Source organism: Tasmannia lanceolata, unplaced genomic scaffold, assembly GCF_043159265.1.
Source record: "Tasmannia lanceolata isolate RefF3 unplaced genomic scaffold, GAP_Taslan_0.1 ptg000018l, whole genome shotgun sequence".
Lineage (NCBI taxonomy): Eukaryota > Viridiplantae > Streptophyta > Magnoliopsida > Canellales > Winteraceae > Tasmannia > Tasmannia lanceolata.
Window position 1 is genome coordinate 50664642 of NW_027518695.1, and position 12162 is coordinate 50676803.

General features: G+C 40.6%; 1 protein-coding gene across 4 annotated transcripts in view; it reads right to left on the reverse strand.

Moving 5' to 3' along the window:
- The window catches only part of LOC143849891 (binding protein), a 129107-nt gene that overhangs the window by 100012 nt on the left and 16933 nt on the right, over window positions 1-12162 (reverse strand). For 3 of the 4 annotated variants that reach the window (XM_077359182.1, XM_077359181.1, XM_077359180.1), the window contains exon 5: window positions 10137-10298. The exons of the other annotated variant lie outside the window; for it this stretch is intronic. In XM_077359182.1, coding sequence (XP_077215297.1) covers window positions 10137-10298 — 162 coding nt within the window. The remainder of the gene's footprint in view (window positions 1-10136; window positions 10299-12162) is intronic. 4 annotated transcript variants of the gene reach the window in all.

Below are 12162 nucleotides of genomic sequence, written 5' to 3' on the forward strand. Positions count from 1 at the left end.
CATAATAATCAGACAGAACAAGAAAGTGCTGAGTTCAAGTAACCCCTTAATACATAATACCATTATAAAGGAATTTCAACAAAATATAGAAAAGGCATTTTGACAAAAAAAAACACCGTAAATACAAAGAAATGGCAACAGCTTATAGTAATGGATATTGAAAACATCATTTGAGAATTCTAGATGAAAATAACATTTGAACATGGTTGTAAATTTCGCCGAAATTTTCCCGAAAGGATCGAAATAAATATTTCCATCCCCACCGAAACAAAAATCTAAATGATTTCCTTTTAGAACATTATTTCCCTGAAATTTTGACCGAAATTCCCAAAATTCGACCAAAATTTCCAAAATACAACCAAAATGGTCAGAATGACAAAAAATGGAAGGATTTTTTATTTTATTTTTGAATTGTTAGAAGTGGAGTTAGGGTTAGAGAGAGAGACAGAGACAGAGACAAAAAAGAAGAGGAGTGAAGGATGGAGAGTCTCCACTAAGGAACTCCTCATGTATATGATGTATATATAGGCCCAAAGTAGGGCAACAATGTACAATAACTACAATACCCCTCAACCAATAACTAATGCCTAAACTACCCATATATATTATTCAACACTCCCCCTCAAGTTGGAGTGTATATACTATGGAACTCCAGCTTGCTACAAAGAGGCTACCACAAACAACTAAAAATAACAAAAAGTTGAATAAGCTCATACACACATCTAACTTAGTATAACACGCCTCAAGCTGGTGTGATGAATACATAATGAAAGCATAATAAAAGATAACATCCACCATGAACAGCATCGAGATCGACGGCCATAAAAAAACAAGTAGCTCCTGGAGTAGCATGACGGCGAGAGCGATAAAAAACAGGGTGGCCTTCCCCTGAATGAGTAACCAGCAAATATATCTGCAAACCACGAAGGATCGAACGGTGACACCTCTACAAGGAAATAGTAGCGATCCATCAAGCAGAATACGCATACCAAAGGTGCCCACATGAGCAACGGCGAAGCACCACAAGCGGGAACACCGACTAAGCAGCACAACACCAAGAGAAGGTAACCACCGATGGGGAAACCATCAGAGACAAGGTCGACAGAGAAACCATCGCCTAAAGAGAAGAAGAAAATGAGAAGATAATCAACCAACGATGGGGAAACCATCGTCTGGTGACAAGGTCGATGGCATGAACATCGTCGCCTGAAGATAGGAAGAAAATGAGGGAGCATGCCATCGTCGCCTGAAGATAGGAAGGAAAGGAGGGAGAGGATAACCAACCAACAATGGGGACACCACCGTCACGAGACAAGGTCGACGGCATGAACATTATCGCCTGAAGATAGGAAGAAAAGGAGGGAGAAGATAACCAACCAACGATGGGGACATCATCGTCTGGAGACAAGGTCGACGACATGAACATCATCACCTAAAAAGAGGCGACCAACGATGGGGACACCATCGCCCAAAAAGAAGGTCGACGAGAAACGAAGTCGATGCCACCAACGATGGGGAAACCATCACCCGGAAAAGAGAAGTCGAAGGGAAAACGAAGTCGTCGCCTGTAAAAGAGCTGACCAAAGATAGGGAAACCATTGCCCGGAAAAGAGAGGTCGACGGGAAAACGAGGTCGTCGCCTGTAAGAGAGCTGACCAACGATGGGGAAACCATAGCCCAGAAAAAAGAGAGATCGACGGGAAAACGAAGTCGTCGCCTATAAGAGAGCCAAGCAACAATGGGGACACCATCGCCCGGAAAAGAAGGTTGATGAAAAAACTGAGATCATCGCCTATAAGAGAATCGACCAATGTTTTTCCACCTCCCTCTCTAGTGCCAGGGTTTCCTCGGCATTCATGGATTTGTCGGCCTGAGTGAATAGTTGGGTCAAAAAAATCATCCCTCTGTCCCGCTCAAAGAAACATCCCGGTTGGACTACCAGGCGGAAACCGCCTTTTGGCTCCCCCCTAGGGCGATGAAAACCCTGGGGAGGGGAGCCGACCTCTCTCTCTCTCTCAAATCTCTCTCTCTCTCTCTCTCTCTCTCTCTCTTCAGATCTCTCTCTCTCTCTCTCTCTCTCTCTCTCTCTCTCTCTCTCTCTCTCTCTCTCTCTCTCAGCCACACAGCCGTGATGTTGGCCAAAGCTGGGGTCGTGGAAGGCCGTAGCTCCTCTGTGGAGGCCAGATTTGGAGCCGTGGAAGCCGCATATGGAGCATGACTCTCCTGTGGAGGCCAGATCTAGGTCTGTGGAGGCCGGATCTGGGTCCGTGGAGGCCGGATCTGGATCTGTAGAGGCCATAAGGCCGGATCTGGAGACGTGGAAGGCCGTGGGTGGCAATAGAAGGCCCGTGGCTTTTCGGATATGGAATCGTAGAAGGTCGTGGAGGTCGTGGGAGGCTGTGGAGGCCGTAGGTTGCTGGATCTAGAGGTCGCGGAGGCTGTGGGTTGCCGGATTTAGCAATGGGGTTGCCGGATTTGATTGTAAGAGGCTGTGAGTTTCGAATTCAATATCATGAGAGGTGGCCTAAGGTTGGGCTTGGTGGCCAGCGGTAATGGAGGTCGCCGGACTCTAACCTTTTGGGGTTAGTGGAAGTAGGAAATGGAGGGGATGGTAGCAGAAACAACTATGTTGCCAGATTTAATGGGGGCGCCGGAGCTTGGTGGTGGTGCGATGTGGAGGCTGCCGGAGATCGGGTGGTAAAGATGGGTTTGGGAATTGCATGATGGAGGCCTAGCAAGACACTTTGGCAAGGATAAGGCAATCGTGTTAGTCGAGGATCAATGTTACTGGCCATCTTTAAAGAAAGACATAGCGTGACTTGTGTCTCAATATCGCACCTGCCAATTGGGAAAGGCTAAGAAGCAAAACACTGGATTATACACGCCTTGCCTATTCCACACTCTCCATGGCAAGATGTCAGCATGGATTTCTTCCTTGGACTGCCTAGGACAGCTAGAGGACAAGACTCTGTTGGTTGTGGTAGATTGATTCTCACGGATGGCTCACTTTATTCCGTGCAGCAAGACAGCGACCCTTTAATCAGCGCATCTTCGGTTATAGTCCCGGTCTTAATCAGGTGATTGAAATCAGAATAATACTGTGCTGCCATGAAATGGTAATACTGAGAATACAAGTTCTTCACCACAATTTTGATCTGATCTTCTTCAGGAAGACGTTAGTCATCTGAGCCGCTTTCCTTCTCCATCTTCTTACGAAAGAGGTAAATGTCTCATGAGGTCCTTGTTTTATTGCTTTCAGATCCCTCTTCGTAACTTCTATTCCCTCCTCTATCGAAAATTGTTCAACAAACTTGTTAACAATTTCTTCTAAGGTTCCAATTTCTTCAGGTTTCAAATGAAGGAACCACTTCTTAGCAACTCCTGTCAGAGACATCGGAAATACCTTGGCAATTTGCTCAGGAGAAAGCCCGTATCCTTCTAGATTCAAAATAAATGATCTTAAATGACTCCTTGGACACCCCATCCCATCATACTTATCGAAATCGGGCATTCTGAATTTTGGAGGTAGGTTGACTCCCAGGAAAATGGAAAATTCTGACATGCTGACCTTCTTTGGGCCCTAAACTTGCATACTTTCGACTTGTAGGGTTAATTTTTCAATTTTATCAGCTAACTTCTCTTTGTTAGGCTTAACGGGCTGTGGGAGACAGTTCTCCTCAGCATACTGCTCATCATAGAAATCCTTTTCAGGAGAGATGACTAATCAAACAAAGCTTTGAATCACATTAGGAGGATTTTGGACAACTGGCTCTTTCGAGTTGTAGCTTTATCACTTTTCATCTCAGTGAATTCCTCTTTCAAGGTAGACACCTCTCTTGTGAGATTCCTTATCATGTCCCTCATTTCAGATAACATTCATTGGACTCGGCCATTTGGTTAAGATTAGGGGAAACAAGTGAAACTGAAGTTGGTGAGATAGATGAAGAAGATCTATGAATCAGTCTCGACGTATAAGATTGTCGGGACCAAGTAGGCTGTGAAATGGTAACCTTTTTCAGAGCAATGGATTTTGCTTATCTCAGACTCCTGAGATGGAAGTAAAAACACTAATTTAAATTAAGATAATCAGAAAGAATGCTATGTACAAATTGAGACAAGAATAACATGGACACACATTTTTATTGATAACTCTCGGTTGCTATACAAGTAATAAGAGATAACATGAAAGAGAACTCAACAAATAAAAGTAAAATGATATCCTCGCATAAACATGTTCTCAATATCAACATGTAGATGAATATCAACGAGTATCTGAGTATGTATGAACAAAATGAAACTCCTCAAGAATCCGCTTCTTCAATATTCGTCTTCTTGGATTTCCGTTCCTCCAAGTCTTTGGCCAACCACGAGTAATAATCATTTGTGACTTGCCCCATAATTCATTCGACCATTCGCTTCAAATATTTCACAATTTTGCTCCTCCATGCAGCTGCTAATGCCCTGACTACTACGGGATTAAGGGTTGTGGGGGTACGAGGTGGTGCTATATCAATCTCTCCGTATTGCATACCTCCATACTGACGACGGACTCGCTTTAGAATATAGAAAGATGTTTTTGTTAATCCTAGGAAAGACACACAATCCTCTTGGGTTAAGAAGACCATTTCACTAAATCGACAGTATCGCCAACTGATATGGTCAGACTCTCAAGATTTTAACCAATTATACCATTCATCTCTACTACGGGCAGGTGTTAAGCTGTTCTTTAAAGAGGTTGTCAAACTTCATGGGCTTCCTATTTCCATTGTGTCTAATAGTGATGCTAAATTCGTTAGTTATTTTTGGAGGACACTTTGGAAACTCTTCAGAAAGTAATTGAAGTTTTCATCAGCATTTCATCCACAGACTGATGATTTGTTAAGATGTTCGGTAGGAGACCGTATGGGTACATGGGATTTCTTGTTACCGACTGCTAAGTTTGCGTACAATAGTTCTATCAATCGGACTACTTGGACTACTGGAAAGAGCCCCTTTGAGAGTGTTCATGGCGTCAAGCCTCGTCAGCCCGTTGATCTTATACCATTACCCCCTGATGCACGTCCCTCTCAGTCCACCGATTTTTTGGCCAGCACATCCATGACCTACATGCTGATATACATCATAGGATTGCTACAAGTAATGTTGACTACAAAGTAGCCGCTGATGTATATCGTAGGAACCTTGAACTTAATGAAGGCGATTATGTTATGGTTCGTGTTCGTCGTGAGCGTTTCAAAAATTGCATGCTCGAGCCATTAGACCTTTTCATATTCTTTGAAGATACGGCCCTAATACATGTTTAATAGACTTAGTTGTTGATATGAATATTAGTCTCGTATTCAATATCGAAGATCTTATCACATATCGAGGTACCTTCAAGCCTCCTACTATGCCGACATATATTTCTACAGGTCGAACTGCCAACTCTTCTAGTCCATCTCAGTACTAGTGGTTTCGCCAGTTCCACCACTTCCTACCGACCAGATTGATGCTATACTTGCCGATGATATTGTTTCATCACGCCATGGTGGTTTCCAGCACTATCTTGTCAAGTGGTGCCGTCAACCAGATTCTGACACTACTTGGCTTACAGAGGCGGAGCTTCGTCGTTTGGACCCCAATATCTTGGAGCAGTACCCGAACCCAACGGGTTCAACTCGAAAAAAGGACGGGACGGGTCGGGTTGAGTTCGGGTCGGGTTGACTTTTGCCAACCCAAGTTGACTTCGGGTCGGGTTCGGGTTGAGGGTGTGGCAACCCGACCTGAGTGTAACCAGATATTTTTTTATAATTTTTTATTTTTATAAACTTAAAAACTCAGGTCGGGTCAGGTTTGGGTTGGAAAAAAGGGTTCCTTGGGTCAGGTCGGGTCGGGTCGGGTTCGAGTTGGAAAAATGGGTTCCTCGAGTCGGGTCGGGTTGAAGTGGAAAACCCAAAATGGTAGCAAATAGAAAAGAGAAAATAAAGAGAGATTTGGAGTGGAGGAGAACCCTAAATGGGTTTACACGAGTAGCACACACAACATACGGCGAGAGGGATTTTCGAGGGAAAGATGTGGTGGTGATTTACGGAAAACCCAAAGAATGGGTTTGCGCAAAACAAAGGAGAGAGAGAGGAAGGGACGGAGGGAGGGAGAGAGAGAGAGAGAGAGAGAGACGACTAGAGAGAGAAAATCTAGGGGGAGATTGAGAGATATTTTCAGAAAAAACCCCAAAATTAAATAAGAACGAGAAAGAGGGTCACAAGAGAGATTTTAGGGATTTGCAACCCAAAAAAAAGAGAAAAGAAAAAGAAACGAGATGGAGACGGTAAGGTTTGGGTGGAAGGCCAAAAGGGATTTGGGAAGAAGATTTCTTCCCAAATGAATTCAAAAGAGAAAGGAAAGATTTGGGATTTTGGGGAGTAGATCTAGATAAAAAAGGGTTTCAAAAGAGAAAAAATGTGTTATTTTGTGTTTGGGATTTTCGCAACAGAGAAGAGAGAGGATAGCAAGACAGGGGAGAGAGACAAGGATATGAGAGAGATAGAGAGAAACTTGGAGAGACTTACGGCAACAAACAGACGTACGAGAAAGAGAGAGAGTAGCAAGGGATGCGTCGGACCTTTTTTTCTTTCAACGGCACGAAAGCACGGAGAGAAAAATTTGCGCTAAATGAGCGAGAAATCAGAGAGAGAGAGAGAGAATGCGAGAGAGATTATAGGGATTTGTCTAGAGAGATTTTAGGGTTGCCTTTGTTCGGCAAAACAGGGAGAGAATATGGTGTGAAAAAAGAAAAAGAAGTGGCGTGAAAAGAGACAGATAGAAGATGGGAACTCTTCTTCTTTTCTTCCCTGGATCTTTGCTCTGATACCATGTTAGAAATGGAGTTAGGGTTAAAAAGAGAGGAAGAAGAAGAGGAGTGAAGGATGGAGAGTCGAGCTCCTCATGTATATGATGTATATACAGGCCCAAAGTAGGGCAACAATGTACAATGATTACAATATCCCTCAACCTATAAGTAATGCCTAAACTACCCATACATATTATTCAACATGAATGGTAAAAAATCCATTAAAGGTAGGGAAGACCCACCCCAAAAGAGTACAGGAGAGAGAAACAATACAAAAGGAGCCAATGAAAAGATACAAAAAGCAAAAGAAAAGATCTATAAGGGGGGTAAAAAATCAAATATCCCTAGTCCCGGCCTTCCAACCCCATCCCGCGTCAATCTGATGACATCACTATTAGCAGATCTTCTAACATGACTGAATACAATTGAGGATCCTTCTATCCGATCTTGAATCTCAGCAAAAAGGTGCGCAAACGGCCAACGTGGCACAACCGTCCCTCTAAGCCAACGAATCACATTCAAGGAATCTCCCTCTACAATCATACAATTCATTAAGGCTTGATCTAGATACTTTATTCCTTGATACGCTGCTCTTACTTTTTCCTCACTTGCGTCACAAGTTCCTATTGGTCTCAAGAAGACCCAAATGACAACTCCACTAGAAGCTCTCAAGACTTCACTAATACCTGCGGGATCAGGATTACCCAAACTAGAGCCATTAAAATTTATCTTGACCATACCATCCGGAGGAGACTTCCAATTTTGGGTTATCAGCGATTGATTCTCCCTACTGAAGGAAACCTCCTTCCACGCCTCCCAAAGATCATAAGCCGAAACAAATTGGACAGGGGAGAGCCCTTGCCCAAGCAATTACTGAGGCGATTACTTTGGAAAGATATTATTATTTGCATTTAATTTCATTTCATTAACGTAGAGAAAGATATTTGGTAGGCAACATCATTGAACTACACAGCAAAGTAACCGTATCTTATGCATGTGATGTCGGATCGGCATGGGGCCAATAATACCTCGTAACTCTTACATGGTATTGACATGGTCCTCATAGGGGAGACTGGTCATTATACTTTCTTATAGTTTATTAGTCACTAGGTGTTTGATGTGATTAAACCGTTATGTGTGGCTTTCTTGCTTATGCGATGGTTTTTTAGTATTTGTGTTTATTCTAGCATTTCCCAAAGTTTCATCTTAAAATTTCATAATTTGTATGTTTTTTAAAAGATTTTAAAATTTCATCATTTACATAAGTTTCCAAATGTTTCCGTGATTTTACAAGATTTCCACCGAAATTTCAACTGAAACCGAAATGTTTCTGCTAAACCGACCGAAACCGAAATTCAAAACCTTGCATTTGAAAGTAGCATGCATTTTAACACGAATAGTTGCTAAATAATGTATGCAAATCGGTAACCATGGTAAATGCTTGTTTACAGGCTAAGCTTTATATCAAAACAACACTTTCAACCCTTTATTCTATGAATGCATATATATTAATCTAAACAACACTTTCAGGCTACTAAATAAAAAACAAACTAATCATTACAAACATTTTGCATTTTGCAAGCAACAAAATGGATGGCAAATCCCCCATTGCATTCAGCTACTGATAAGAAAGTGACAGCTTGAATAAATACGGAACTCCCAGAGCAAGTAAATGGTTGCAAGAGCAGGCCAAGACACGGAGGAGGATGACAGATTGATAAACTCAACAGATGACATCAAGAGTCACGAACAGTGGTGTCAAAATCAATGAACAATTATTGAGCCAACATAAACCAATGCATCTCCAAAATTTTAACCACTAAGTTGCATGAAATTATATAATTCATATCAACACAAAGAAACAAAACGAATGATGACTAGAAGCATTGGAGTTAATCATGCGTGTTTTAAATCACAAACCTACTAAAGATTTCATTAACATGTAGCACCAGAAAATAGACGAATCTGATCGGTCATCAATGAATTTCCAGTTTACAATTAAATGTGTATGGATAGGAATCAACATAATGTTTTTTTCTTTTTTTTCTTTTTTTTTGAAGACATAGGGTATCCCCACGTCATTTTAGGGTGTGACTGATCCCGGTGGATGCGCGCAATCACCAGTAAACCACGCGCATCGGGCTTACTACAGGGGGATCAGAACTCTCGTCACTGGAGAGCATACACATGACTTTAAGCCAAAGAGCCACACACATTCGGGTCAGGAATCAACATAATTTCAACATAATAATAGAGAGGATTTCATTCAACCATGAGCTTCATCCCAATGTACCCAAAGCAATGGTTTAAACTTCCATGGGCACGTGTCAATCTAGACCAACATGTATCGACTTCTATGGAAACCATAGTCCAAAGTGAGTTTGTAACGAGGTCTGAAATTTGATTCCTTGCACGCACCCACATAACCAAATAATCATATCAATCCAGGAAATATTAATGCCCATTCCAATAATAAGATGATACTTAAACATAAAAGAAAAGAACAATCAGCGGCTTTGAAAACATGTGGAATATCTATATTTAGAATGAACTTTACTATTAAGGCAAGAGTGAGCAGTACATGTCACTGGTGTTTGATCTCGTTAAAGTATTACGCATGGTTGTCTTCCGTATGTCATGGTTTCTAAGTCTGTATTTGTGATTATTGTAGAATTTTCTTTAAGTCTCATCTTAGACCTCTATAATTTGCATGGACTTCCATAAACTTCCATGAAGTACTAAGCACTTCTGTCGAGACTGAAGTCTGGACGGAAACCGATACCTGAATCCTTGCAAGTAACATCTAAACTTCTGTGAAACAAGTATAGTAACTGATATTGCATCCTGTAGAGACTCGTTAGTTATGATGAACGTAACAATTGGAGGATAATTAATTGCTAAAATCAGTAAATAACAACCAGATCACCTTCACTATTCAACATGAATGACATCAGAGATAATCATCAGGAAAAATAAGCAACAACTAACAATGATAGACAAAGTTTATTAGAGATAACTCAACTCAACTCAACTAAGCCTTTGTCCTAAACTAGTTGGGGTCGGCTATTTTTTCGTCTTATTTGTCCAAGGTATCTATATACATGCATGAAATATGTGTCACATCTCTAACAAAGCATATTAGAGATGTGACACATATTTCATGCATGTATATAGATACCTTGGACAAATAACTCAACTCAACTAAGCCTTTGTCCGAAACCTTGGACAAATAAGACGGAAAAAAAAAAAGATAATAAAAAGAATTCAGTAGCATAAAGAAAAATGTACAGGAAGGAAAATGAGATACCTTTCAATAAAGCTGTAAGCTTTTGCATCCCTCCATAGTAGATAAAAACTCTGATATTGTGCATTGAACGAATTACAATTTTCAAGGCATCCAAGACCGGAAACCCTTCAGCGCCAAAAGTCAAGCTCATGGACGTTGCAGATAGGTCTGGACTAGATTGTGCTGCATAGTTTTTTATTAAAAATAAGATAAAACTAATTTCAGACAATCTTAGATGACTTCCTAGGGAAATGGAAGTAACCTTAAAGAGTACAACAGGGAATCCTTACAAAAAGAAGATGGTCCAAATAAAGATGTGTTACATCCACCACAATAGTTTGGGGAGTAGCATATCACATGCTTCGTCAGACTAGGCAGTAAAAAGTTTCAAATACTTAAAAAACTGCACATTTAGACTGCCTAGAGAAATATCAGATCCCCGGTGAAAAGAAAAGAAAAAAAAACAGATAATGCTGGTGTTACAAAAATTTTAGCGAAAGAATTACCATCATGAAGCAAATAAAGATGTGCATGAATCAAATTAACCATAAAGGACCATGAAAAAGATGAAAGATCGTCTACAGGGTCAAAAAAAAACCTAGCCCGTTAACAAATAAGGATGTGCATGAATCAAATCAACCAACAACGACAAAGATAGTGTACAGGGTTAAAAAAAAAAAAAAAAGCTAGCCTTCTTTTGCTTATAATCACCTAACAACAAGGCACCAATAGAAGCAACAAGTGCAGCATTTTCAAAGATTAGTCATCAAAGCATTCAGAGGAAAAGTGATATGCAGCCTGTGATGTCCTGAAGGACTCCAGCCAGCATTAACAAGAATGGGACAATGTAACATATTTCTCCATACAGAGATTGGCCTGATATATAAAATGCTCAAGTAAAGACCACACTTTCTTTTTCTACATTGAGAATAACAATTAATATTAAAAAGGGAATGAAAACAAAGGGCCTGAGAAGCCCCATATAACGGGGAAAAAAAAGGGAAAGAAAGGAACATTCTATCTTATGTACTGAATAAATGGAAGACACACAAGAGAAAGATATGAAAAGGCAACGATTGTTATTCAAATCAACCATTTTAATTCCATTTTATGGAACACTGTAGGTCTTGTTTGACCAAATACCTAGACTTGATTTCAAGTCACTTTGTAATAACGTTTGAGCCAAGACGAGAAAGATTGATATTGTGCCGAAGAGCTTCTCTGGAAATGAGGGCAGACAAAGAATCTGTGATATGTCCGTGGTAGATTGTCTTTGATAAGTTGTAGGTTTAACAAAGGCACGACCTGGAACTGACACACAAGGATCTAATTTGCCATGCAACTAGGCATATGGTGATGTATAAATGGATGTTGAACTGAAAAAAATATGGCTCTGGGGGCCCACAATATATAGAACAAAGCCCGACGAAATTCTGGAAAAAAAACTCTTGTCTCCAAGCAACTACTGAATCCAAACTTACTAATCAACTCTTTAGCCCTTTCTTAAAGATAAACTCACTTTAGAATTAACTTACTTTAAGGCCTTTTTACAATTCAAATGAAGCAGAGGTAAGAGCAGTTCACCAAGGCATTTTGACCATAGAAAGGGAACATTTAGGCAGTTGCATTGTAGAGGGAGATTCGCTTAACGTTATAAGATGGCTCAGGGGATCTTTGAATCCTCCGTGGAGATTTCTTCATTTATTTGATGAGATAAAAGATCGTTCAGAAGGGCTTTCGGTTCTATATCAACATGTGAGAAGATCTGCTAATGCAATGGCAGATAAATTGGCAAAAGATGGAGTTTCTAAGCAGGTTTTAGAGCTTTTTGATTTCCTTCCGCCCTAACTGAATATGGGTGGGGTGTAATAGTCTCTCTTGGATTGTATGTGTGTCTTTGTTCTGAAAGGGGGACCTTCTCGGTCTTCTTTTAATGAATTCTGTTACTATTCAAAAAAAAAAAAGGCCTTTTTACAATTCATAAATAAAGACACACCCAGCACTTTCTAAAGACTGATATAGAATTAAGAGACTAACCTAGATACGC